Source organism: Lagenorhynchus albirostris, chromosome 15 (genome assembly GCF_949774975.1).
Source record: "Lagenorhynchus albirostris chromosome 15, mLagAlb1.1, whole genome shotgun sequence".
Classification (NCBI taxonomy): domain Eukaryota; kingdom Metazoa; phylum Chordata; class Mammalia; order Artiodactyla; family Delphinidae; genus Lagenorhynchus; species Lagenorhynchus albirostris.
In genome coordinates this window covers 82,695,299-82,723,118 of record NC_083109.1, presented here as the reverse complement: position 1 = coordinate 82,723,118, position 27,820 = coordinate 82,695,299, and the positions used below count along the sequence as shown (strand labels likewise).

The 27,820-nt window shown below is 59.8% G+C and overlaps 1 protein-coding gene across 4 annotated transcripts; it reads right to left on the bottom strand.

Annotated features, from left to right (window-relative positions):
- Positions 1 to 584: 584 nt before the first annotated feature.
- On the bottom strand, positions 585 to 27,769 carry TECPR1 (tectonin beta-propeller repeat containing 1). Of its 4 annotated transcripts, XM_060122883.1 has the most exons (27): positions 27,667 to 27,686; positions 27,340 to 27,469; positions 26,510 to 26,584; positions 23,765 to 23,999; positions 23,166 to 23,348; positions 22,770 to 22,892; positions 21,720 to 21,845; positions 19,506 to 19,680; positions 19,298 to 19,398; positions 18,644 to 18,745; positions 17,026 to 17,171; positions 13,952 to 14,319; positions 13,460 to 13,605; positions 12,713 to 12,868; positions 11,962 to 12,111; positions 11,702 to 11,859; positions 10,953 to 11,080; positions 9,933 to 10,035; positions 6,176 to 6,272; positions 6,021 to 6,100; positions 5,418 to 5,474; positions 4,808 to 4,988; positions 4,373 to 4,508; positions 3,481 to 3,573; positions 2,613 to 2,719; positions 2,346 to 2,465; positions 585 to 2,176 (listed from the first exon to the last, which is right to left on the bottom strand). In XM_060122883.1, exons 3-27 carry the CDS (start codon positions 26,518 to 26,520, stop codon positions 2,015 to 2,017), a joined length of 3,444 nt encoding a protein of 1,147 aa, XP_059978866.1. In that variant the 5' UTR covers positions 26,521 to 26,584; positions 27,340 to 27,469; positions 27,667 to 27,686; the 3' UTR covers positions 585 to 2,014. The 4 variants fall into 4 exon arrangements, with proteins under 4 accessions (XP_059978866.1, XP_059978865.1, XP_059978867.1 ...); XM_060122882.1 differs by lacking the exon at positions 27,340 to 27,469 and having other exon boundaries at positions 27,667 to 27,750; XM_060122884.1 differs by lacking the exons at positions 26,510 to 26,584; positions 27,340 to 27,469 and having other exon boundaries at positions 27,667 to 27,769.
- Between the last annotated feature and the right edge of the window lie 51 nt (positions 27,770 to 27,820).

Genomic DNA, 27,820 nt, shown 5'->3' with positions numbered 1-27,820 from the left:
CCCGAGGCTGGAGGGCACTTGCCTGCCCTGTGGCCACATCACGAAGGAGCCTTAAAGGCCCCAGTCCAGGTTTGGGGTGTTGAATATGGGGAAAGGGGTGGTGAAGGGACAGGTCTGGTGAGCCTGCTGCCAGGTCCGCTCCGTCGACCCTCGTCTTGGACTCCAAGCCCAGGCTGGACGCTTCTGTCCTGCAAGAAGGCCCTGCCCTACCCTTCCAGGCTGTGCATTTCCTAAAGTCAGAGACTCACGCACTCTGAGCCCGGGCCGCCCGGCCGGCACCGGGGGCCACGGACCCACCTGCAGACCAGACCTGCATGAGCTCGGGGGTGACAGAGAAACAAGAACTGCGACTTTCCTATAGAGAAAGCCTACCTGGAACTGAACGGCCAGTGCCCCTGCTATAATTATGGTGAAAATGTTTCTTAGATGATCCCAATTTGCTTTTATTTTTCCTAACAACCTCCTCAAAGTACTAATGAAACCAAAATAAAAGGTTTCACGGCAACTGCTACTTTTGCCCCAAGCTCGAATGGGTGGGGAACTGTGCATTTTAATCGTAGTGCAGCAATAAAAATAGCGCGTCCTTGACAGTCTGGCCTAAGTTTTTATTGAATAAAGCATCCGAGGACTCGAGATGGTTCGGTGATGCTGAGCAGGTCAGCAGTCGGCGCTCCGCAAGGAGGGGACACGGTCGCCCTGGAGAGAGGGCAGGGAGAAACCAGCGAGTCACAGTAGATCGACAGGGCGCTGCCACAGAAGAAACAGTAATGCCCGCGCGGAGAAACCTGACAACCACGAGTGTAAACAGACAGGAGGGCGCCGCCCACCCGGCCCTTCACTTGCTTTGCCTGGGCACTGCCCCCAGACTCACGCCTCCCGGTCCCACCTCCAGGAGATGAGGCAGAGGCCTGCGGCCCCTCCAGTGCCCCTCAGGAGGGGGCCCAAGGGAGACCTCCTTAGAGTCAGCTTCTGGGCGGCCAACACTGCACCACAAAACAGTGCACAGCCGAGCCCTCCTGACGGGAACGCCGGGGAAGCTGGCAGTCAGTGAGCAGAGACGGGACACGCGCTCTGATGACCCCCGGCAACGCGTCTGGCTGTGGGAAGCAAACTTGAGACTTAACCAAATGGGGACTTTTTCTGATTAAAAAAAAAAAAAAGCAGCTGAGAAGCTGCCCGCTGGGAGTGGGGCTGCTTGGGGGGTGCCTCCCTAGGGCTCTGCTCCAGGCTGAGGCCTCCAGGCCCCTCTCGGCTGGTCTCCACCCTCCCCACCCCCTGCGACATGATCCGATGTAAAAGGAGGCCCCAGTCCCCAGCCCCGTCAGAGGAAGGGCTGGCTGAGGATCGACGACGGTGACTCTGTACTTGGACAGCTTCTCGCAGCCACGGGCGGCCCCTCCGTCCTCCGACCACCCCAGGAGGGCCCGGCCCACCCGGGGAAGAAGACGCCCCTCCCCAGCACTTATTTCCAACCTTCCAACTCCTTCCTTAACTTTTGAAAGGAAACCCCATTCGCGAATCCTGCTCAGAGAACTGATCAGGTCCAGGTGAAGCCACACTGAGCCCCACAGCCAGTTTTCTTTAGGGGGCAGGGCTGACGCCGTCTGGGGATGCCCGGGGCTCAGGGGTCCTTCGTGGGCTCTCTTCCCCAGGGGCAGTGCTCCTGGAAGCCTCCAGGCTCCCGTCCTGGAAAGGGAGGAGGCAGAGAGGGAAGGGACGCGCAGGAGAGGCTGGGGCGAAGGGGTCTGCACCTCACACCCCACGTTCTCCTCGCAGCCGGGGACACACAGCGTCCACAGAGCTTCACATTTCTGGGTTGTTTCAGTGCCTCCAAGGTGGCCATGATCTCAGGCCAGGCTCCCTCCCCAGTCTCGAGTCTGGGCCTGGAGATACCACTCCTGGGATCCACGTTTCAGCACGTTCAGCACGAGAACAGCTCCCGACAGGAAGGCTTGCATCAACCTTGGTCCTTCAAACCCAGCATCACACCTGCTCCAGGTGAGGGGAAGCGGCCTCAGCAGCAGACGGGATTGGGGGTCTCCTGTGGGGCACCGGCCACCTCCGAGGGCCCACTGGGGAGGCCCTGCTCCCTTCTCCACTTGCCGGCTGTCTCCTGGGACGAGCTCCTGGGGGCCCTGGTGGCACTGGCCCGGACGGACAGGTGATCCCAGCCCCCCTGAAAGGAGAGAGCGGAGTGACCCGGGTCTGCCAGGGGTCAAGGGGCAGAGACCATCCTTCTAGACGGTTGGACTCTTGGGCGGCTCTGCCCGGGGCCTCCCCCCCGAGAGCCCTCAGGGCTCGGAGCCCCAGGCCAGCACAGCCGCCGCGTGCCCAGCCCTGCTTACCCCGATGCCATAGTCCCAGCCCTGCCCCTTGGGCTCCAGGGGCTGCACCCCCGTGCGGCGACACACAGTTCCCCGGCTCAGGCTGTGGCTGCCCTGGACTTTGTTGGCGATGACCCAGACCTGGAATGCAGACCCACTGAAGGCCCGGCCCCACCGCTGCAGGGGGACCATGGAGACAGCAGCGGGGAGACCAGAGCAGAAACCCGGATCCCCCCAAGTCCCCGACCCCAGGGCAAGCACCCACCCCCCGCCCCTGTCGCCCCAGACCTGGTCCAGGGGCCCCACGGACACGTGGCGCACGTTGTTGGACACGTGTTCCCAGCTGGTGCCCTGCGGGTAGCTGGGTGTGACCCCCTGGCGGTACCACAGGTTCCCTAGGAGAGAAGCACCGATACCGTGAGGCCCCGAGCGTCGGGATCCACTTCGGGGTCTGCAAGGCCGGGAGGTCTGACCACGAGACAGGCGGGGTCTCCCTCTGCATCCCCCCCACTGCCCGGGGCTCCTGCTGACCCAGGCCGTAGCCAGCCCTGTCCTTCCCACGTTTGCCTCCCCCTCACTTCACAATTGCCCCGCTGTGCTGGGCTGGCATCCTCGTCTGCTTTCTATGCATGAGAAACCGAGGACAAGGAATTCTTTAAACAATAAAGAGACCTGGTGTGGAATAAAATCCCTGGGTTCCAGTCCCGATTCCGCCCTTTCCTCGCCTTGCTCAGCTGGGACAACAACTACAGACCATTAAAGGGCACGGGCGGAGCTGGCTGGAGGTGGCACAGGGGTGGGGCAGGGATGGCCTGGGCCGGGCAGGTGACCTCTGCCAGCCCCAGCTGCCCTGGGGCTCCTGAGTCGCGGGCCTGGGTGGCACTGTCTAGAGGATGCTCCCAGGCCTTGGCACCGGGTCCTCCCCCCCGAGGTGCAGGCAGGCCAGAGCACCTGGGGGGGCTGGGGGCCCCCGACCCTGCCTGACTCGGGGGAGGAGACTGCTTGGAGGCTGACCTCAGGCTGGCGGCCTCTCATGGGGCTTACGAAGGTCTCATGTTGGGGCCTGGGGTGGGCGAGGGTCTGGTCTCATCCCATCAGGGCACTCAGGGAACCCCAAACCTCCCCTGGTGACCACTGGGGATCAGAAACCACTTGCCGTTTTCGTCCAAGGCGAACACCGCTGTGTGCCCCACGGACACCTGTTTCAATCTCTGTTTGGGAGGAGATGGGATGAGGTACCAGCAGTCGCCTGCGATGGGAGATTGGATTTGGGATACAGCACCGAAACTGTCACCCCGGTGCTCCTGGAGCACGTGGCCTCCTCTGCAGCTCACGGGGTCGAGCAGGTGCGGCCGGCCTCTGTCCCCAGACTGGCCAGACCACAAGTGTGAGAGGGCCCAGCGCGAGCTGACCTGCGTCCTGCCGTCCCTTCGATGCCCCGGCCTGCCCAGTGCCCTCCCCAGGGCCCGCCCGAGGCTGTGGCAGCTTCCAGACGGTGGGGTCCGATGGGCCGCTGTCCCGAACAGGGACAGGAAGGTGCCCGGCCCAGCATGCGGTGGAGACTCAGCCTCAGGGCCACTGTGCGAACCCACTGCCCCTCGTGGAGGGTGGCGATGCGCCAGCCACCACCCACCCACCCACCCGTCGGTCCATCCATCCCTGTGCCGGACACTGCCCAGAAGTCCAGAGAAGAACAAGCCTACACGGCCTGCACTCCCAGAGGGTAGCCAGGGTGGACATTGTGGACGGGCTGTGCGGGTGCCCAGGGCCGTCCCCGAGGGGCAGGAGGCCAAGGGCGGTGAAGGGCAGCCCCACTGCCAGGTGACCACCCCTGGGTCAGTCCCAGCGGAGGGGGCGGCCTCTGGGGGGAGCCCAGCGCGGCCCCTGCGCCTGGTCCACAGGTGTGTTCGGTAAATGCTTGTTGAACTACACGGAGACCCATCAACCGGCTTCCCCGGAAGCGGAAGCAGCTCCAGCTGCCCCCGGCGCCTGTCACAACATGGCAGCGGTGGCGGCAGGTGGAGATCCTCCCGAGGGGTGGCACTCACCAGCCGGCTTGGACGGGGACACGGAGCCACGGTAGAAGGCGGAACCGTCCCTGGCCACGGCCCACACCTGGTAGCAGCCCCCGACGGAGACGGAGGCGAAGGGCTGGTCGGTGCCCACATGCAGCCAGGAGGAGCCCTGCAGGCGGGGAGGAGGGACACTCAGGGCGGCCAGGCCCCGCCTCTGTCACCCACCCGGGTTCCGGGAGCTGGCGGCTCCTCACGCCAACCTCGTCCTCAGCTCCAACTGCCCGCAGGGCTTGGCGACCGCTCGGGCCACGAGCAGTGTCCACCGGTCCCAGGGAACGTCCTGGGCAGAGGCCTGGGGAGGCCCGATCCCTGCCCGACTCCAGCAAAGAGCCCTATCTTGGTAAGAATCCGCCAGAGCTTCCAGGGGGCTGGCAGGTGGGCAGGCCCTGGGTCCCACAAGGTGCTCACCGCGGGGTTGAGCTCGGACACGCCCAGACGGCACAACACGTCCCCCTTGTCACTGACGGCCCAGAGCGCGATGCCGGGCCCGCTCCCGTGGGCACCCGGGCTCTCCGGAATGATGGACACGTCCCCCAGGGCGATGGGGGCCACCTCCAGCCAGGGCCCGCTGGTCACTAGCTTGCACTTTCTGTGCGGCAGAAAGAGAGCAAAGCCCCGGGCACCCTGATGCCGCCGTGAGCCTCAGGGCCGTCTGCTCTGGACAGAAGGGAGCAGCCAGGCCCCTGGCCCTGGGGAGGGCTGGGGCCACAACCTCCGACCCCCCAGAGGAGCCGGTGGGCACCACCCTTCACGCCGTCCGCCCCTGCCTGGCCTCCAACCCCATCCGGGCCTTCCTCCCACCCTGCGGGTCCTGTAGAGCCTGCCAACATTTGTCTTGTTTGTTCTCGAAAACAAACGCTTCAGAAACAGCACTGGGAGCCCGAGGGCACTTCCTGGGCTGACATTTACTTTGATCCTCTTTTCTCCTCCCGCCTCTAACCTCCCCTTTGCTTCCACAGGCACTGAGGCCGAGGCAGGGAGGGGCATGGCGGCACCCCCCAGTTACCTCCCTCCTTACCTGGTCCAGCACCTTCTCCTGACGAAATCCTTCATGGTTTTGTGCCCGTGGTACAAGCTGCAGAGGAAGAAGCTGACGTCGAGACCGTGGAAGTTTCTGGAAGGTGACGCTGCACGCACATCCCTTCCCCAGGAGTTACAGAGCCCAGCCCTCAGTGCGAGCCGAAGGTGGGGCTCGGGGGCAGCAGGTAAGGGAGGACACCGTCCTCCTGCTTCAGATGCCTCTGGCCCCGCCCGGGCCCCCCTGCGGGGTCTCCCTGGGGCTGGCAGCTGCCCAGCTGGGGGGTGGGCTCTAGCTAAGGGGCCTCTGAGCCCTCCCCACCCCCAGGCGCCATCAGAACGCTTCTGGGGAGCAGTCAAGCTCAGGGCCCAAGGCCAAAGCGGGGGGATCAGTCCAGGATAAACCAGCCTGGGGCTCAGAAGCCAGGCTCAGGCCCTGGCTCAGTCTCACCCGGCTCCATCCTCCATCTGGACATGAACTGTGTACCGTGAAGGGTCTGCACTGTGGGGCAGGGGGCAGGGACTCTGCCTGGCTGACCGGGCCTGACACTCAGGGTCGCAGCCCCCTGAGGCCCCCTCCCCACGCAGAGAGAGACATGCTTACGCAGGGAAGTCGCTGGCGTACTGCCACCCCTCCTGGTCCGTGCCCCCAGGGACGCTGAAATCCACGAACCAGTCAGAAACCTGGGGGACGGGCGGGTCAGTGCGGGCGGACACCCCCCACTGCAGCCCCCACCCCAGCCCCAGCCCGGAGCTTACCCAGGCCCACTGCAGGGATGGGGGCTTTGTGCTGGCCTTGGTGCACTCCTGCAGGCCCGTGGCGTCACTCCACATGTACCGGTCGGTGGGCAGACCCCTGCGCAGGACAACAGGGCTGAGGTGACGCCATAGAGAGGGGAGAACGGCCCCCCTGCCCAGGCCCCTGGGACGGCTGCATCTCTGGAGGGGCGAGAGGGCGGAAACAGGATGGCCCCAGGGCGGGGACAGCAACAGGGGAACCCTACATCACACGGGGGCCAGGCGCCAACCAACCACAGCCAGGCCACCCACCCGAGGGACCCCACACCTCGTTCTCTCATGATGTGGGTCATCGTGTCCCAAAAAGACATTGAAGCCCTAACCCCTGTGCCTATGAGTGGGACCTCATTTGGAAATAGAGTCTTTGCAGAGAATCAAGTTGAGATGAGACAGTTATTTAGTGGGCCCCAGTCCACTAGGACAGCGTCCTTACCAAACGGGGACATCTGGACCCAAGTTTCCCAAATTGGGAAGACGACGTGAAGACAGGGAGAAGGCCATGTGACAACTGAGTCACCAGACAAGGAACACCGGAAGCCCCCGGAAGCCAGGAGAGAGACCGGAACAGATCCTCCCCAGGGCCCTCAGGAGGAAGCAAGCCTGCTGACACCTGATCTCAGACTCTGCGGCCTCCAGAACGGAGAGAATAAACGTCTGCTGTTTAAGCTGCTCAGCCCGTGGTGTTTTGTTACAGCAGCCCCGGCTGACTGATACACTCCCAGCAACACACAGCGCACGGTGGTCTCTGCGGGCGGCTGTGGCCCTGGCTTTGCACTCTCTACACAGGCTGGGGAGCCCGGCACTGCTTTTCTTCTCCTGAGGACCAAGCAGGGAGTGAGGAGGAAGGGGACAGGCAAGCAGGTCAGCATCCCGTGTGGACCCTACACACAGCCGGGGCGGAGGCTTCCAGAACACATGCGGGCAACGTCTATCAGCTCCCTTAGAAGGGCTCAAACCCTAAGTTACCGGGGTGAACGGAGAAACTCGCAAATATTTACACACGAGGAAATCCTTTAAACTGTCCAGACGACAGCAAAAGGTCACAAACAGTCTACATGTCCAAGACCGAGGAGGGGTGAGATAAGCCAGGTCCACCCTCGGGGATCAAATTGGGAGGCTGTCACAGGCCATCCGTACATGTCTGACTGTCCCCCTGCCTCCAGCAAATGCGGGCACACTGGGGACGGGCAGGGGGAAACACACCAAAATGCGGAGAGTGGCTACTATTTTTGGTTGGTGGGATTAGAATTTATTCTTCATGTTATTTGAAATTTCTTCCTTTCATCAATTTTGAAAACAAAGGAAATTTAAAAGTTTGTGCCATTTATCATAGACTCAAAAATATGAAATACCATTTACAAAAGATGTCAAGACCCCGTTACAGAAAATCACAAAACCCTATCAATACGAAATTAAAGATCTACATAAATGCAGGTATAAACTGCGTCCAGATTTTGGAGATTTAGGAATGTGAGATAACGTTTCTACCCCAACTGACCTATAGGTCCAAGGCCATCGTGACCAAGACCCCAAGAGCTTTTGAGGACTGCTTCTAAAGTTCACCTAGAACTGTCCAGGAAGAGCCAATGCTAGATGAAGAAGATGAGAGGCTTGGACAACTTCCCATAAAGGGACGGCAGCTGGAACCATGTAGGGTTAGCACGAGGATGCCCAAAGCCGCACGGAAGAGAAGGGCTTGGGAACAGCCACTGCCCCCATGGACACTGGAGTTAAGGCAAAGGTGGCCGCTGTGATGCAAGGGGGAAGGACAGTCTTTTCAATAAACGGTGTGGGTCACTGGAGAGTAAAAAACCAAAAACACTTTACCCCTACCTCACCTTATATACCAAGTAGTTCAGGCCAGGGGGTTCTAGACCTAAATGGACAAGACAGAGGAATAAAGCTTCCAGAACAGGGTGGACAAAAACACGCCTCACAGGCCTAATCAGGACTGTTTCAGCACAGCCTACAAAGTAAGGGTCGTTTTTACATTTTTAAATGGTTGAAAAAAATTCAAAGAAGGATAATGCTTTGTGACACGTGAAAATTCTATGCAATTCAAATTTGTGTCCAGGTGTAACGTCTTATTGGGACACAGCAATGCTCATTCGTTTACGTGGCTGCTTTCAAGCGGCAGCTGCAGTGAGTCACTGTGACAGAGACCCTAAGGCCCACCACACCTGAACTATTTCCTATCTGGTCCTTTATAGAAAAAGTTTGCTGACTGCTGTTCCAGAGATAGAAGGATGTATTAATCCCCTTGGGGTTAATGAGATTTCTTAAGAGGTTTTTTTAAAGGCCCCATCTTTAGGTAAAGAAAAGGATGATCAACAGGACTACATTTAATAATGAAGTCACCACTAACAGGGTGAAAAGCAAGCTGCAGAACAGGAGAAATAACAGAGAAAGGGCCCACACCTTCATATGCAAAGAGCACTGGCAAATCAAGAAAAAGAGATCATCTGACCAAAACATGGGACAAGGACTTGAAGGGGCATTTCACAAAGGAGGGTATCCAAGTGCTAGTACATGTTTGAAAGGTGCTGTGTCCCATTAGCCCCCAGGAAACAGAAACTGGAAACAGGAAATATTACTACACGCTCATCAGTGTGTCTAAAACATAAGAAACCAGCAAAGATGTGGGGCGTGCCCTGCCTGTGAGAGTGTGGACAGGTCCACCCTCTGCAGAGAACTGGCTATTCCAACACCAACTGGGTGGACTGCAACACCACTCAGTCCCCACAAGGTAAAGACACAGTCCCCAGCAAGACTGCGCCCACTTCAGATACCAGCCATACTGCACTTCTGACCAACTGGCTACAAATGGGGGGCCATTACCATACCTACAAATGAGGTTCTCATTACCTCCTCGGGTTTGATAATTTGCTACAACGACTCAGGGAACTCAGGAAATCTCTCTACTTAGGATCGTAGTTTTATTATACAGGATATGAAATGGGACCAGTCGAAAGAAGAGACCCACAGGGCCAAGTCTGGGAGGGGCCCCAGCACAGAGCTTGGATGAGGCTCAAGCTTGAGGACCGCTGTTCTGGCCGGCCAAACCCCCTGCAGTGGCTTTAAGAGGTAAGAAACACCACAACTCGCTTGCTTTCTGAAACAAACGAACCAAATACCCCAGGACAGGGTATGAGAAATACGTTTCTGTGCTGAGTGGGCAGGAAATAAATAGCTGCATACAATCTAGATTTTCTAGAGTGTCCCGCTTCTGCACCAAACAACGTATTGACTGTCTTGTCCCAAAGCCTCACATTTGGAGAATTAAAATAATTTCGGTGGAGGCTGTGATGTTCTCAGCAACTTCAATTAAGCAAAACTTTGTAAGAAAGTTAAGTAACCACCCCACTCAAAAAAGCACCAGAGGGGATGGGGAGGGAGGTGGCGATGTTCTATTTCGTGACCCGGGTAGTGATTACGCTGGTGTTTGATCTGTGAGAATTCGATGATATATATGGACATATCAACATATTTAGGTACATCTCACCGTATGTACGTATATGTGTATGTTTCACGCACTTTATGTATGTCACGCTCTCAGTAAGCGAGTTTTTAAAATACGCATTATACTTTAAGGGAGAAAATCCTGCTAAGCAGTAAGATCCAGTCAGTTCCACATCTGGGGCCAGACGCCAGCTCTCCCGCTACAGCAGATGCGCCCGTTCAGCTCGGTCCTGTTTCCGCGGGCGCGCGACTGGCTCACCTGCTGGTGTAGCCCGTGACGGGGTTCCAGCGCTGGTTCTCGTAGATGTAGACACACTTTACGTCCGACTGCGTGTAGATGTTGCTGGTACTGCTGGCCAGGCCTGGGGGCGGAGAGGAGGGTGCTGGACCCAGGCCACACCTGCCCGCCCGACCAGGTGAGAGCAGGCGGGAAGAGAGGGCCGAGAGGATTCACAGGCCGGCTGAGCTCCTCTGGGGTTACCCGGGGTTGTATGTCCTGGTGGCAAGAATCTGACACTCCTCCACCTCACGCCCTATTCTCACCTGCTCCTCTTCCCCCACCTTCCAGCCCACTCACCTGGCACTGGGCAGGTGTGAGGCCCCTCCAGCTCATTCCTTACTAACAAGGGTGCCTTGGACCCCTCATGTAAGCCCATGAGCCCCACTTTCCTCACCTGTAGGACGGGGACAAGAGTAGTTCCTGCCTCACAAACAGGGAAGCTGTTAAACCTGCACGATGTGCCTTCCTGGGGTCTCGGTGGACCACAGTTATACAGGATTAGCTGCCTCCACTGTGGGGCGTGTGGGCTGGGGCATGGAATGTCCCACTTCGGTGTTTGTTTCTGCCTCTTGTTTACCAGTAGGAGACACAGGGACCCTACCTCCACAGCTCGGGGAGCCCCCAGGGGTTCAGCAAGCTCTCGTCCCCTAAGGCGCAACCCATCTAAAGGGGAGCTGGAATCCGGGCCTGGGAATCAGGAGACTGGCCTTGGCAGCTGTCTTTCTAGAACCTTCACGGCCTCCAGCTCAGCAGTGGGTGCCCAGGAAGGCCCACTGGGGGCGAAACCCGGTCTCTGGGCTCTCACGCTTTGTGCGCTGGCCCCGGGATTTGGAGGTTGGCAGTGGTGAAGGTCGCCTGTCAGCCAGCTGTCAGCTGAGCGTCGATATTGGCGCAGCGGCTCCGGCGTGGGGCGGGGAAGCCAGCCAGGGATTAGAGGGGGGACCGGCCCGTGCGGGAGGCTGGGAGCAGGGCTGGGGGAGCCGGTCCTGCCACCCTCACCTTGGAAGCAGCCTCCGCCGTAGCCACCCGTGTACACCCAGGCCGTGTGGTCGTAGCCGATGCCCCACACCACGCCCCGGCTGTTGGCCTCCACCACCCGCAGGTGGCCTCCCATTTGCCGCCAGAACCTGGAGATGAGGAGGGAGGGAGGGGAGGGGAGAAACTGTCCCACAGGGCTTTCCAGCGGCTACCCCTCCGCTCCGTGGCCTCCCGGACGTCCTGCTTCACTCACCTTCGGCCTCCAATGACAGACTCTATTGAGCACAAGGGAACCCGCCTGGCTTCCCACTGGGAATTAACCAGCTACGGCGAACCCTGAGCTGGGGCAGGAGCCGGTCAGGCCCCCAGCGAGCGGGGGCTTCAAGAGCCCCCGATCCCTGGAGTTATGCAGACGGGAGCGAGGTCAGCAGCCTGAGTCCCCCCTGCACCCTGGGGTCTGGGACGGGCGCGTCACGCCAGACCAGGAGGGGCCACCACTCGGGCCAGCACGGCCTCCTGGAGTGCAGGGTGCCGCTGACACCTGGGGCGCGCTCCTGCGGGCGGAGGCCCTGCCACTGTCCAGAGGCAACTCGTCCGACTGGGCGCCGGGCACACAGGGCCACCAAGAGCGGACGAGCGAAGGGCAGACAGACATCCCCTCTCCCTCCCGTGCAGGGCCTCCCAGCCTCACCCACGTCCCCCTGGTCCTCACGGGCTCTGGGTGACCTTCTGGGCCAGGTCCCCAGCTCCGTCAGGTGCAGCCAACTCACATCTGGTCACAGGGCAGCCAGTGCTCGGGGGCCTCGAGGTCTGGGCTGGGCTCGCTCACGAAGATGTCCCCCTTGCAGGTGACGGACCAGATGGCCTGCGGGGAGGGGCGGCCGTGCACCCTGCGGCTCTCGCAGCAGGACAGGTCGAGCAGGGCGAGCTGCGGCGGGGGGATGGCCGGTCAGCGAGGCTGGGCGCCCAAGACCGAGGCTCCCTCACGCCCGCCCGCGGGACGCCCGCCCGCGGGACCCCCGCCGCTCACCCAGTCGCTCATGTCCTGCTCGGTGGCAGCGGCCAGGCGCACAGGCCACCTCTGCCGTGTCCTCTCGGGGGTGTACACGGCGAAGGAGTGCTTGGCCTCACTGAGCACGGGGACCAGCGCTGTCACCTCGTTGAGGAACACGTGGATGTACTGTTGGTAGACGACAGGCAGCAGGGCCGTCACCGGGGAACCCGCGGGCCTGGGGCTGCCTCGGGCCCCTGGGTGGAGCCCCCGTGTGGTGTGGCGACGGGGACGGCTGGGTCACCCCGATTCGAGAGCCGACCCCTGGGGGGGTCGTGGGGTTTAGTGGTGGGTGGCAGGTTCTGATGGGGAGGCCTTGCTCGTGAGCAAGGGCCTTAGTGATGTTTTCGATGTGGACGAGGGCATTTAGAGCCAGACTGACTGCGTTCAAACCCCAGCCCCGGAGGGGGCGGCTCTGTCTCCAGAGCCTGGTTGCTCATCTGGAACACGAGGGCCCCTCAGCAGCTGCTGGGGGCGAGGCCGGCACACGCCTGCCGGCCACTGCCCGGCTGCTGCCACCGCGGACGGGTGCTTTGCAGATGCCACACGCTGTCCTGGGCCAAGCACCTCGGGGCCCGTGTCCCGTGCCCACTCCTGCACCCCGGCTTTGCAACCCCTCCCCTGGGACACCCCACCCCCCTGCACCTCCCCCCTCCCCTACACACCCCACCCCTGCACCTCCCTCTTCCCCTACACCCCCCCGCACCTCCCCCCTGGCGCCCCCACCCACCTTCTTCTCCTCATGGACCACGTAGTAGATGAAAAGGATGCTGTCCCGAACCCCATCGTGGCCCGTGAACTGTTCCAGGGCCACACGGACATCCACCCACTTGTGGGGTTTCCAGTCGCACCACCACTGCAGGGCCCCCGTCTTCACCCACACCGACTGCAGCACAGCGGGACGGTGGGACGGGTCACAGGCCAGCCCTGGGGCGCCACACTCCGGCCCAGTCCCCGGCACCCCGGGGCCACTCTGCTCCCTTCACTGCCACACTGGGGGCTCCTGCCCGGCCCTCCTGGCTACCCCCCTTCACCCTAAGGACAGAAGTGACGTCACCAGACACCGCCAGGCCCCGAGCCAGCGAATTCTATGATTCTCAAACAGTCTGTGGGATCGGCACCGTTACCCCATGCTCTGGGTAGGGAAACTGAGGCCCGGGAGGTTCTGTGCCTGGCCCGATGTCAGAGAGAGTCAGCGGCAAAGCCGGGGCCCAGGCCACCCAAGACGCAGCCAGGTCCTCTGTGCCTACAATGCAGTGGGCCCGCGCGGAGTTCTTGAGGGCAAGGGAACCAACAAACGGACTCATCGCTTCATCGTTGATTCTACACGGGCCTGGAGGGGACGGCTTCACGTCCGAGATGGCCAGACAGAAGGATGGCTGCATCCATCTGTGTCCCTCCCACCTACCTCAGTGCTGGCATGCAGAAGGTGCTCAATGAATGTGTGCTGGAAAAAGTGCACCCGGGCACTGCCCACCTGCTCCACGGCCTGCTCGTAGTGTCGGAAGTTCTCCAGCTCCCGCTTGGTCCTTTCTGTGAGCTGCTGGAAGATCTGCTTCCGCCAGGCGGCGGTCTGGGCCGGCGTGATGGACAGCGAGAGCATCTGCATGGAGGCAGACAGGCCTACGGGCCGGTCGGAGCCTCAGGGCTGGGCAGCAGGCCAGGCCTCTCTGCTCTGTTTTTCACCAGCCCTTTCTTTCTAGAAAGCTACCATCTCTGTAACATGTCCCGTGAGCCCTCCCTCCCATCATTCACCCTGAGGGGAAAGTTGATGTCCCCCAGGTCAGCCTAGAATGGCCACCACTGCTGGGACAGGGGGAGGGAAGGGGCTCCAGGCCCACGCCCTTCCTCCTGACAGCCTGGGCTGGTCTTGGAAGGCTCCAGAAAGATGGGCTGAGCACGGTGGGGGCATCAGGCCTGCCCCACCTCCCCTGGGGCACCCTCTGGGGCGCTGGGCCGCTGCCCTTACCCGAGTGGACGGTGAACCATTTGAGTGTGGTGTGGGCCTCCACAGCACAGCCTCCTCCGGACACCCAGGCCCACAGCGCGTGGCAGTTGGCGCTGTCGGGCTCCTCCAGGCCCAGCGGGAGAAGTGGCAGTGAGGAGAGGTTGGTGGCCTCGGGAAAGTCAGCGGCCGCGTGGCTGGGCCCTTTCTTGGGCTCCTTCAGGTCGATGTTGGTCCAGGGCAGCTCGGCCAGGGCGGAGGCCGGGGCGGAGGCAGGGCTGGCGACCTCCACATCATGCTCAGGGTCAGGCCCCGGTCTCTTGGCTTCCGAGTCGCTTGGCACACGGGACTCACCACCACCCCTCACCTCGTCGCCAAAGAAGCAGCCGGCGCTGGAAGGAGAGGGGCAGACCCATGATTCCCTCGGGGAAGGACCATGCGCTGTGTGACCCCTGGCCAAGTCATGGCCTCTCTGTGCCACACACACCAGTACCTGCTCCCCAGGGAGCTGGAACCCCTGGGAACTTTTTTTTTTTTTTTTTAATTTTTGGCTGCGTTGGGTCTTCGTTGCTGCGTGTGGGCTTTCTCTAGTTGCGGCGAGCGGGGGCTACTCTTCGTTGCGGCATGTGGGCTTCTCATTGTGGTGGCTTCTCTTGTTGTGGAGCACGGGCTCTAGGTGCGTGGGCTTCAGTAGCTGTGGCATGAGGGCTCAGTATTTGTGGCTCGCAGGCTCTAGAGCATGGCTCAGTAGTTGTGGCGCACGGGCTTAGTTGCTCCGGGGCATGTGGGATCTTCCCGGACAAGGGCTCAAACCCGTGTCCCCTGCGTTGGCAGGTGGATTCTTAACCACTGCGCCACCAGGGAAGTCCCACCTTCAGGAACTCTGAAAGGTCCCCAGGCCACACCCAGACCAACCAAATCAATGTTAGGTGGAGATCTGGCAGTATTATTAGTTTTTATCGTAAAATACATGTGATGTAAAATGTACCATTTAAAATTGTACAATGCAGTGGCGTTAAGTACATTCACAATGTTGTGCAACCACTACCAATTTCCAGAACCTTCTCATCTCATCATAGAAACCCTGTACCCATTAAGGAGTCACTCTCTAGCCTCCTCTTTTCCCCCAACCTCCTGGCAACCACGAATTCGCTTTCTGTCTCCATGCATTCGCCTGTTCTGGACGCTTCATATAAACGGCATCGTACGGCATGTGACCTTTTGTGACTCGCTGCTGTCAATTAGTGTAAGAGGTCAAGAGTCATCCGTGCTGTAGCATGTGTCAACACTTCATTCCCTTGTATTGCTAAATAATATTCCATTGCATGGATAACACTATGTTTTATTCATCCATTGATGGACATTTGAATTGTTTCCACGTTTCAGCTATTGTGAATAGTGCTTCTTTTAATATTCATGTACAGATTTTTGTTTGAACATGTTTTCGGTTCTTCTGCGTATCTATCTAGGAGTGAATTTGCTGGGTCCTATGGTGACTCTATCTTTAACTTCTTGAGGAGCTGCCAGACTGTTTTCCAAACTGGCTGCCCCACTTTACACCCCACCAGCAGTGCAGGGGAGTTCTAATTTCTCCACATCTTGTCAACACTTGTTACTGTCTCCCTTTTTGATTACAGCTATTCTGGTGGGTGTGAAGTGGTATCTCATGTGGATTTTTTTTTTTTAATGTGGTTTTGTTTGCATTTCCCTCATGTCCCACGACGTTGAACATCTTTTCCTGTGCTTGTTGGCCACTCGTATATCTACTGTGGAGAAATGTCTATTCAAGTCCTTTGCTCTTCTGAGTTGAGTTGTTTTTGATTGTAAGAGCCCTTTATGTATTCTAGATAACAGACCTTGTTAAATATCTGATTTGCCACTATTTTCTCCCATTCTGTGGATTGTCTTCTCATTTTCTTGATAGTGTCCGTTGATGCACAAAATTTTTAAACTTTGATGCAGTCTGATTTATCTATGTTTTCTTTAGTTTCTTGCGCTTTGGGTGTCATATTTAAGAAGCCACTGCCAGTATATGTATAGCTGATTCACTTTGTTATAAAGCAGAAACTAACACACCATTGTAAAGCGATTATACTCCAATAAAGATGTTAAAAAAAAATATATATATATATATATTTATATATAAAAAGAAGCTACTGCCAAGCCCAAGGTCATGAAGATCTGGCGTCAGTGGTTCTGGAAATTCTCAGCTGATCCCAATGTGCTGCTCCCTTTGAGAATGACCAGCTGAAGAGCCTAAACCCTCAGGTGAATGTGAGCAAACCCTGCCTGGCCAGCCTCCGGGCATCTCTAGGCTGACGGTGCAGCTGAGCGCTGACCACCAAGCTGGGGGAGCAGAGGGTGTGGACCAGCGTCTGAGGGGGGCCCAAGCTGCAGTCGGACGGCAGCCGGCTGCAGAGTGCTGTGCCGAGGGCCCTGGGCCCCATGACCGGGCAGGTGAGCGCTGGTGGCGCCCCCAGCTGAGACGCTAAGTCACCTGCCTGCGTTCTAAGGGCCAGTGGGCAGGGCTGGGATGGGTCCACACGCTCTAACCCCAGGGATCTCAAGGCGTGGTCCCCAGAACTGCAGCAGGAGCACACCTGGGACCTTGCAAGACATGCAAAATCTCAAAAAAGTAGCTCTGGGGGCGGGGCGTGGAGATCCTCGGGAATGAGTTCTCCAGGTGATTCTGGGGCACGTCTTAATTCAGGGCCTCTTCTCCAGGCTAGAAACCCTCCATCTTCTTCTCTGCCTTCCTTTAACACAGGGGCCTGAGCATCCTCCCGCAAAGAAGGCTTTTGTCTCCCAGACCTTGAGGCTTCAGGACCAACAGGCCAGCCCTGCTCTGGGACAGCCCCCAGCCCCTACATGGGAGGACATCCTGGCCTCGCCCAGCTGCCCTCTCCCGCCTCCCGCGTGCTGCCCCCGACCTCGGGCCGAGCAGGACCCCAGGCACAGGAAGGGAGAAGGCCACACAGCCGCCGCTCTCGTGGGTCGGGACCTGCTTTTCTCCCGCCTGGGGTGAAGCCGGGCAGCAGCCTCCTCCGACACGGCCCCCCACCCCGGACCAACCCCACGGAGCCCCACTGCCTGATCACCTGAGGAGGCTGGACAAGCTGCCCGAGTGTGAGCCGTCACACTCCCGGCCGGCGACGATGGCCTTCCACGTCTTCCCGCTGAGCTCGCTCTGGGTGACACCATGACGGAAGTACAAGGCCCGGTCTGCCCAGCCGATGCCCCAGACCTGGAACAGAGAGAGGTGCTGCTGCGGGGGGTGGGGGGTGGGGGTGGGGGTGGGGGTGGACCTGGAACAGAGAGAGGTGCCGCTGCGGGGGCGGGGAGGGGCGGGTGCCCGGTCCACCCAGCCAGATGCCCCAGACCTGGAACAGAGTGCTGCTGCGGGGGTTGGGGGTGGACCTGGAACAGAGAGAGGTGCTGCTGCGGGTGCAGACTGGGGCTCCCTTCCCCTGGGGGCGTGGGGGGAGCCCCCCAGGTCTGGAGGACACGCCTGCAAATGCAGGCGGGGGTGGGGGGGTGCGCCTGTGTGGGTGGGCTGCGAAGGGGCTGGGGTGGCTGAGAGCTGAGTCCAGGACTCAGATGCAGGAAGCGGAGCCCCGAGGGGGCTGGGGGAGGGTGCGGCTCCAAGGTCGGGAGGAGCAGGGACCCAGCCTGGCTCCCCGACCTCAGGCAGACTTGGGCCTTTGGGGCAACAGCGTCCAGAGGAGGTGCTGGTGCCGGTAGGCACTGTGCGGGGACAGGAAGTCCACCCATGTCCCCAGCTTCCCTGCGGCCTTGGTGGGAAGGGAGCTGTTCCCCAAGTGAACCCAGAGGATGGTCCTGGTCCTTTTAAAGATGCAAAATAACCTCCTTGATTCTGACCTCAGTTTTTTTTTGTTTTTTTTCTGACCTCAGTTTTATGGGAAAGGTGGCCGGGCGGGCGCTGAGGAAGGAAAGTGTGCTGGGCAGCTGAGGGGCCCAGGGGAGGGGCCTGGGAGCAGCCCCTTGGGAGCTCTGGCCTTGGGGGTGCCTGAAGGCAGAGCCGTGGCCCCAGGTGGCCTTGCTGTGGGGGCTACGGCATCTCTGTCACTTGGTTGTCGCACGTGGCCTCCGTGCTCAGGCCCATGGGCACCAGCTGGCACCCCCTGCCCCTGCCCTCGCGTGCCCAGCTCACCTGGGCAGGTGAGGAGTGTGTGCGGACACAGGAAAGGCCAGCCCCCCCCCAGGAAGGCTTTCAGAGCATCGGGAAAGGCGTCACCTTCACACCCTAAGTCTTAAAACTAGCCAAACCACAATATCCACCAGAAAGAGGCTACGATAGGAACCATGCAGGTGATGTTTAAAAGATGCTGCTCTTATAAAGTTGGAAGATGTTTTGTCCTGTACTCAGTGATCTGATTTCGCCCTGAAATTTCTCAACAAAACTTTCCAGTCTCCAGGATAAATGTCCCTCCCCAGATCCGTGCTCGCTACCACTGCTCTGAGGGTCCTCGGGGGTGTGACCCAGGACAGTGGGGGCGCCAGGACTTGGGGGAAAGCAGCCCCCTCGGGTGCCCTCGCGGGCCTGGAGTGGGCAGAGGTTCTGGGATGCCCTCCGGTACCAGCCTCATGAGCATGCCCAGTGGAAAGGGATGGCGGGACGCATGGGGGGCCCCATTCTGATTCCTCTGCCGCCCCCCACCCCCACCCCTGGGGACCAAGGCTCCGGACCACACACACCTGGTCGTTTAGCCCCACGTTCACCATCATCATTTCTCCAACCATCTCGATCCAGCTCGTGCCGCAGGGGTTGTGAGAGTTGACGCCTCTTCGGAACCAAACCTGGGAAAGTCAGAAATAAACACACCTCCCTGGAGGGCCACTGAAATAGAAGGGTTTTTTTTTCAAGGCCTGGGAAAACAAATGAATAATTTGGTCCTTTGGTTCAGGCCGCAGATGAGCACAGCACATTGTTCAGAAAGGATGCCCCTGACGTGGGCTTAGAAAGAGATCACGGAAGCAATGCGAAATCAGCTTACTTCACTGGACTTGCCTCTGATAAAGTCAAAATGACAAGCTCTGGATAGAGAAGAGGGGAGGCATTCATTTAGCTGAGGGCTTCAGAAAATTAGCTTCTGATTATTTGAAATGTTACAGCCTGTTGCACAGTAAATACAGTCATTCTGCACTTTGTACAGGGGTGCAGGCAACGTTTGGGGGGTCACCAAACATCTTGGAGATCACCAGTGACGTCAACAACAGAATACGCACAGTGCCTGGCTGACACTGGATTTGTTCCAAAGGGTGTGGACCACTCTCACGAGAACAAAAAACCACACAACCCTCAATGTTAAATAGAGCCATTGGACCCAGCCCCCAGGGACCCCGTCCTACCTTACGGTCCTTGGTGACGGCCCAGACGACACCGACTCCTGCGGAGACGTGCAGGATCCCGTTTTCAGACGTGGGAGGCTCCACCACAGACCACGAACTTCCTACCCGGCCCCAGAAGACAGTGCAGGTGGCCCCCATCACTGGGAGCTCCGAGGAGAAGGTGGGCGGCCCCGCCCTCCTCTCCTCCGCAAGGTGCAGGGCTGCCCACCTTTGGGATTGTTCCTGTTGATTCCTTCCCGGACCAAGGCCTGTCCCTCCCAGAGCGACACCCACAGCAGGTCGTGGGGCCCACAGCTGATCTGAACCGCCTCCCCTGGGGTGTCCACCAGGGACCACGACGAGCCTTCGGGGTTGGGGTGGCTGACGTCCTCCCTGTACCACACCTGGTTGGAGAGAGAAACCCATGGGGAGAGTCAGGCAGGGTCAGGCCGGGGCTCTGTGGCCGGGTTGGCTGCCCGAGCTTGGCTGCACTTGCATCAGCCCATGCACAGCCCAAGCATGGGGTCTCCAGGGGACCGGGGGTCTCCAGGGGACTGGGGACCGGGGTCTCCAGGAGACTGGGGACCAGGGTGCTGGGACTGTCCAGATCTCGCTCACCCTGCCCCCACTGCCATCGGGATTCTCGACCAGATTAGATGACTCCCCCACCCCTGCTAAAAAATGCGACACTGACACCTGGATTTTGGCGGTCCTAGGGGACAGACCTCTTCTGTCGTCTGCTTGACTTGTGAGAACTCCAGCCCCAGCCCGGGTGTCCTGCGCCCCCTAGTGGCACAATGCCCTCAGGACACCTGTCTCTAGGGGAAGCCAGGGGCCCCAGCGGCTGGATGAGGAAACCCCCAAGCTCCCTCCATAGGAATGTCTAAAACATCCACTTCTTTTTCTCCTTAACCTGAAGACAGGGAGCATAATCAAATATTTAAGACTGAGCCACCCGCTCCTATTGCCCAAACTGGCTGATTTCATCTAGAGGGGGCAGCACATTGCTGCGTGGTCCATGAGGCCTCCCAACCCTGTCACCTTGCCCTTTTTTTCTTTTTAAAATTCTTTATTAGTTAGTGGGATTTATTACTCATGCTATGGGCCCTGTTTGTACGTGATGGTTTACTGGGTGCTTCTTCGAACACCTTATCCAGTGAATAAATCAGCAGCTGGATCAACTGCCTTCCTGCACTGCAGAACCCGGTCTTGGCAACCCCGCTTCTGCTGCCTGCTGGTTTGGGCCCAACTGTCTGCCCGGCTCCTCCGGGAGCCCGGGGTCCTGGTTTCACCTTTTACGGACCACAGGAGTGATGTCGGGCAGCGCTGGCTCACACCTGGCGCTGCTCTCAAACCCGTTCTCCCCTCTCTTTGCATCCAGGTGGCGTGGCCCCTCGATGGGGGCTCTGTCCCCGGCCAGCTCCCCACCACCCTTCAGTGTGGCTCAAAGAAAACTACTACGGGTTGACCTAAGCCCAGACCAAGCAGGACCTGAAGGTAAGCCTGATAAAAGCCTGCTGTGGCTGCTCCAAAGCCAACCAGAGAACTTTGGTCCGTTTGTGTTAAGGGTACTGAACGGTCACGAAGTACGCTCTACAGCCACAGCCGAAGTGTTGGGTCACCTGCACCCAGGCCCATCCGTGTCACTGTCACTGTTGCTGTCAGCAGTGGGTTTTATTCTTTTGCTTAGTTCACAAGCTCCCCGAGAAAAGAATCTCCTCTCCTCCCACCCACACAGCTACCTCCACCCACCCATCCCAACAGCCATCCATCCATCCACCCACCTATCCACGCATCAATATGCTTATCCACCAAGCCACTTGCTCACCCGTCCAACCAACCATCCATCCATCTATCCATCCCCCTGTGCATTCATCCACATGACCGTCCATCCATTTATCCATCCACACACACACCCACACACACATGCACACATCTATATCCCTATCCATCCATCTACTTATTCATCCATCCTCCTGCCCACCCACCCATCCACAATACTACTGGAGACCAGCATGTGGGAGGCAGCACAAGGCAGTGGGTAGGGAGCTGAGATTCTATCTGAGGAGCCAGTATTGATGCCCTCTGAGCCCAGGGTGGACACTCATCAGTGCTCCAGGGGCTCAGAGGAGGGACAGGCCAGGAGCAGCCATGCGGTGGGAGGTCAGAGGCTTCTGGGAGGAACAGGACCCCGTGGGTCCCCAGGACAGCAGGATTCACAGGAGGGGGACTCTGTGGGGACCCCGGTAACAGGCTGACCACTCAGGGCAGCCCCAGCTGCGGGGACAGGAGGCGAGGAGAGGGTCCCGGGGAGAGCCCTCCTCCCTCCTCCACCTCTGGGAGGACAGTGGACAACAGCTTCTCTCCTGCCTGCTCCCTGCGGCCGGCCTCCTTCAGCCGCCTCCCATGCCAGGCCGGGGGGGGGCGGGGGCACAGGCCTCACCTTCCCCTGCAGAGACACGGCCCACACGGACAGGCGGCCCACGGGCTCGTCTGTGATCTCCCAACCCCCCACAGAGATGTCGCTGAAGGGGTCAGGCAACCGCTGGGGGTCATCCTCCGACGGGATCTGAAATGAGGAGGTGTGAGGCAGTAGCAGTCAGTGCCTGTGGGCACCTGGGCCAGGAGGTGGCCCTGCTCCCCGCCTGGTGGACACCTGGACGTGCACACTCCCACCCCCGGCTTCCCCTCCGGCCCTCAGCACGCTGCCTTCCGTCCTCCAGCTAGGCCCCAGCGGACTTCGCAGGGCCGGCAGCATCAGGACGGAGGGTTCCCAGCCCTGGGCCCCCTCTGCCCTGTCCTCCCCCTGTTGGCCTCCAGGCCTGGGCTGCTGTCCCCAAGGAGTCACTCCTGCCCCTGCTCTGCAGTGGCCTGACCGCTGTGGCTCCCTCCCCCCATCACAGAACACGGCCCTGCAGTGAAGGCCTCCCGTGACACTGGCCGTCACCTTGCTCCCAGGCTGCTCCCAGCCCCAGGGCCAGGCAGGCTGGGCTGGCAGCCCCACCTCGCGGCGTGGACCCTGCAGAGGGGTCAGGCGAGGGCCTGTGGCCTTCCTCTCATTTGAGGTCACGCAGGACCCCAATACAGGCCTTGCGTCCCTAAGCTGGATTTTGTGGGTCACTGGAAAAATACAAGAGCCAGAGCGGCTCCCACGCGGGGTGGGGGGCAGGGGAGGAAGACATGCACAGACTGAGCCTGAGTCTGGGACAGGGCAGCCTGGAGACCAGGTCAAGACAATTCTGTGCCGTCCGGGGCCACGGTCTGGCCCGGCTCCCCGACCAGCCATCTCCCAAACGAGGGCCGCCCAGGGCCACAGCCTTCCGAACAGGAGAGCAGGAAAGGCCAGGCCCTGGGGCGGGCATGGCGTCCCCAGAGCAGGGCAGGGAGGGTGGGGCTGAGGGCCACGTGACCCTCCCCACTACAGGGCTGCGCTCTGGGCCCCGCCCCCTGCCCCCCCACCCCCCCCACCCCGGCCACACGCAGGACCCCGGACCTTGGCCCAGGTGTCCCGGGACTTGTATCTCCTGTACCGGGTCCACCGCCGGCGCCGCACACAGGAGTTCCACTTCTTGTCCCTCGTGTACGTGGCGGGGAAGTCAATGGCATATGTCCACCCCTGCAATACCAAGATGGGGGGAGGGGCCGTAAAGCTCTCGAGGAAGGACGTGAAAGAGCTGGGGAAGGGGGAGCAGGATGGAGGAGGGGTGGAGAAGCAGCAGCGCGGCCCGAAGCATCGTCCCCATGGATCCCGTCCGGCAAGCGGGGAGCACGGGGGGCCCAGGCTGAGGTCTGATGCCATGGGGTGCTGGGGATAGCACTGGGGGGACGGGCCGAGCCCAAGGCGCTCCCTCCCCGCAGGGGAGCCCCGGCGGGACCCGAGTGCACCTACCCCTTTCTCTGTGGGTTCCCCTCCAAAATTCTCATCCACGTACCAGTCCGACTCCCACTCCCAATGCGGCGAGGGCAGCGCCACCCCATCCAGCGGCCGGTGCTGGAGCCCACTCACGTCACTCCACGGCCAGCGGTCACTCGGCAGGAGCGTCTCACAGAAGCCGCCCACGGGGTTCCAGCGCTGGGGGCCGGAGGCAGAGACCAGCCTTAGGCCTGGTGGCCAGGGCCTCTCCGAGGCCAGTGGGGACCTCCTCTCGTCTCCAGGGCGGTAAGGGAGCAGAGGGCCTGGCTCTGCATCGTGAGCCTGCAGCCCAGTCCGGTCCCAAAGGGCAGAGGACCTGCCGCGCCGAACAGTGGGGGACACGACCGTCCTGGGCTCCTGGAACCCGGCCGGAGCCCCGTGCCTGTGCGGGCCCGGCCAGCTGCCTGGATAGGGACCCACAGGGGCTCTGGCCTCAATGACTCGGATGCTGCAGCACTCGGATCTCAGCAGAATGAAGGCGGTGAAGGCGGGAACAGGCCGGGAGCCTGGGGTGCGGGGGCCCTTACCTCCCGGCAGAGCGACCAGCCCAGCAAGCCCGCCGCTCGGGACCCCACCTGATTCTCATAGGCCTCCTCCCGGCAGCGGATGGGGACGTCGCTGGCGCCCACGTGCACGTACACCTGGTTGTCGCAGGCGATGCCCCAGCAGCACGGCGCGGCCGCACTGACCCGCTTGAACTCCAGCTGGGCGTCCCTGCACAGCTCCCAGTGCCGTCCGGCCGTGGACAGCGTGAACACCCTCCCGAAGAGATCCACCGCCCACAGCTCCGAGCTGGGCATGGCCGCGGCGCTGCGGGAAAACAGCGGCGGGAGGGCGAGGGTCAGCACCCACAGCCGCTCCCGGTCCGGGGCCAGCCGGGCCAGGCAGGAAGCCCGGGCCGTGACCATCTCCTGCCGCAGGGGGCTGAGCGGCCCCCCGCAAAGCAGGGGCAGAGCCCAGCTGCAGTCCAGGGCCCTTTTCTCTTCTCTGCCTTTCGCCCTTCTTGTGATGGGGATTTTTTTCCAAACACACAAAAAAGTCCAGAGGACAAAACGTGTAACATCCAAATACCCACTGCCCCCAATTTAATGAATGTTATTATTATCTGGTCATAGTTCGTTCAGATCTTTCTTGTCTAAAGAATAAGTGAAAAGTTGTAGATTTAATGAATCCCAAACCTACACGCGTCCTGCTGCCTCCCAGGGAGGCCTCTGCCCCACGGTGGAGAGGGACCCCCTCGTGCTGGTCCCCCTGTGACCTTCCTCTGTGCATTCGTGGGGCGTCCCCACAGGCCCGGCACCGCCCCCCCATCCCCCGAGCGCCCTGCATGGTCGCGCAGGAGCTCTGTGGCTGTGTGCGTGGCAGGGATGGGAGGGGCCTGTCTCTACCCTCCTTGTGCGACCACCTTCCTCTCTTCCCCGACCCCTCTCCTGCCATTCTCCACTCCGGTTCCTTCTTCTCTCCTCTTCCTTTCTTATTTGCGGGGGGTGGGCAGAGTCACGGCTATGCTCTACCGCTGACCCTCCCAACCCCAGGGCTGACAGTGCTGCTGGGACGTAACTCCTAGAGGCGTGGCAGGGCCAGGTGGCCAGGCCCACGGCAGCAAAACAGAGCAGCTGGACGAGGGCAGTGCAGGGAATCCCAGTGCGCAGCTCTGCCGGACAGGGCGGCTCCCACATCCAAGACCCATCACTGCCCCAGGGCGAGACACGGCTTGTCTGGTTCGGAAACCAGAGCTACGGGGAGACAGAGCCTGGGCGCCTCGAGGCCAGGGCCAGGCTATTCTGCTCCCGAGACCTGCCAGGGGCACCAGGGCGCTTCAGAAAGCGTGACGACTGGAATGACAACGTGGACGATGGAACGCGTCTGGAAACAGGAGCATCTGCTGCGAGCAATGAGGCTCTTTCGGAAAAAAACGTGTCTTACAAACACCGGAGAAGAAAGAGCGCGGGCGGGGAAGGAAGTGACTGAAGGATACAGAACAGGAAGCAGGGAAGTGGAGCCGGCGCCAGCTTTGGGAAACACCCAGAACAGGAAGTGGAGGAAGACGATGGGGGTGTGGGGGGGGAGCCTGACTGGCAGAGTGGAGGAGCTTGATCCCTCCACCCGGGGCCCCAACGCCCAGGTCAAACACACGGGAAGTCAGGACGCTAGCCTTCTGAAGCCATTTGAAAACTGGCATCTGTATCCGGGTGCCTGAGATGGGACCCCTGGAAGAGCTGTGGCACCCCCAGATGCCCCTCCACTCCTCCCTGGGCAGGCCTGAGGGTCCACTCTCCCCCCTGCGGCATCTACGCCGTGACTAAGAGTGCCCAGAACCACGCCGGACCCACACCATCCCAGCCCCACCACTTTCTAGCATGAACAAAAGCCCACTACTAACCTCTCTGTGCCTCGATTTCCTAATCTGTAAAAGGAAGAAAGGAAGACTAACCCAGTTATGTGGCTGTTGTGAGAACTGAATGAGATAACACAGGCACAGAGTTATAATAAAGTGCCCAGTACCCAGCAAGAACTCAATGAGTGTTACTGAAATCATTTTATTACTTGCCATTTGCTCTCACAAGCTGCCACTTATCTTCTATCTCTTAAAAACAAAAAACTCAAAGCCCTTTCTGGTCAGCCTGAGTCTTCGGCCTCTTCATTTCCTCTGCAACTCCCAGTGCTCTGCACAAAGTGGGTGTTTGTTCAAAGTTATGGAAAATCACCACCACCTACATTCACCACACCACCCCTCCCTGAGCTAAGAGACGGAAATATGGCTCCAGGGAAGCTGAATGTCACCAGTTACTTAAGGTTAAAAGTAAGGTACTAGGAGGTGGATAGATATGTGATAAAGCAAGAATGGCAAACTGTCAATAGTGGAATCTAGGTGGTGGGTGTGTGGGTGTTTACTGTATAATTCTTTCAACTTGGCTGTATGTTTGACAATCCTTATCATAAATTGTTGGGGAAAAAAAGTAAGCTTTTTACATGGGGGGAGGGGTGATGGCGCTTCCCATGGTGACATTTTAATATAAATACAGTCTTCAAAGATATTTCTTGGCTCACAGGTCACTGTACAAGTAGCCAGTTAAGTCAGGCTCAGTCTGCATGTTGAGCTCAATGAATGGTGATGTTGAACTTGGATACACTTTCCTCCAGAGAAATGACTAAGCAGATAGACGTACTTTCAGCCTTCTGGGCAACTACCAGAAGACTCTACTGCAGAGAAAAGATGGGGGGGTTATGTTTGCAAATTCCCTTTGGTGTGGAAATACCGGTACCCGTCACTTCCCACCTAAAGATAACACAAGGTGGACATCCTTGGTCAGCCTCACCTCCTTTCCATGCCAGCCAGGATGTAGTCCCAAGATCTCCCAGGCCACTTCCTGGCTGTGAGGTGATGGGGTAACCTGTCCAGGGACATGGGGTCACTGGATCAGAGGACTCTTGAGTGGGAGGTTGGAGCACTAAGCTGCACGATTCTGGGATCCTGGGATCTCTCTGTTTTCTAGGGGTGCAGTGAGGGAGGCAACATCTTCCGAGAAAGCAACCTCCGATTCACCCAGAACTTCTGCACAATGAATTCCAGGTGGACCTTCAGTCATTCTTCTCAGTAGGCCTGCTCACCACCCGCAGAGTCATCTACCTTTCTGCTGGGGTTAATTAACAGATCCCTTCAGAGATGTAAAGGTACCCAAGGGAAGGTGGGGGTTGAGGGAGTAGTGTGGGGTGCGGTACAGGGAGGGACACGGTCCCAAGGGAGTGCCTAAAGCATTTACTTCCCAGGCCATCTTAGGACTGCTTCCTGCCCAAGATTTCCTGCGGTTTTTTTTTTTTTATTATTATTACACCCTGTCACACCCACCCCATGAACAAACAGAGAAAACCCTGGCTACTAAAGCAGCTCACTGCCCACCAGTTGTGGGAGCTGCTGGAAGGCGACATCAGGGTCTAAAGAGGTGGGAGAAAACTGCGGGACATGCACGCTAGTTGACTCCTTCCATTCCCACAGGGAAGGAGGTGCCCTGAGCCGGCTGCTCTGAAAATGAACCCCCGGCTCCCATCATCTGGGCGGTCGGCCTGGTTTCGTTCAGGTTCCGTGCCCTTGGGCGACAGGTGGGTCCCCTGCCCGGCCACCAGTAGCATCTCAGCGCCGGGCCCTTACCATCTGCCTGAGCTAATCCCACGCCAAGCAGCTTTGCTCTCACCACTGCCCAGAGGAGGGACAGACGGGCTCCTCGCAGCTCGATCCTCTACACCCGCCAATCACTTCCCAAGTCACTCCAGCGCAAAGGCTGGTGGGGGTGTCACGTTCAGGGGTCGGGGTGGGGGTCCGGGGACGGCGCCCCGCCGGGTGTGCAGGAAAGAGCACTGGCACAGCCCCTTCCCACCTCGCCGCGCGTGGGGCAAACGCTGCTGCTGCCTCCGCCGCCCCAACCTGTCCGGAGGGACGGGGGCGCCCGTCCCACCTCCCGGTCGCCGCTGCACTCACCTGGGCCGGCGCCCGGAGGGCGGGGTCGCGGCGATTGCGCCTCTGAGGCCGGCAGAGCGAGCAGGCTCTCCCCCGGGGCCGGCGAGCCTGTGGGCAGGAAGCGGCAGCCAGGCCCGCGCCCATTGGCCGGCCTCGCAATAACGCAAACGCAGGA

Coding starts and splice junctions, on each gene's coding strand:
- TECPR1 (XM_060122882.1), bottom strand. Junction 19,681..21,719: donor CCGTGTCTCTGCAGGGGAAG/GTGAGGCCTGTG, acceptor CTCTCCAACCAG/GTGTGGTACAGGGAGGACGT. Junction 4,509..4,807: donor TGTCCGAGCTCAACCCCGCG/GTGAGCACCTTG, acceptor CCCCGCCTGCAG/GGCTCCTCCTGGCTGCATGT.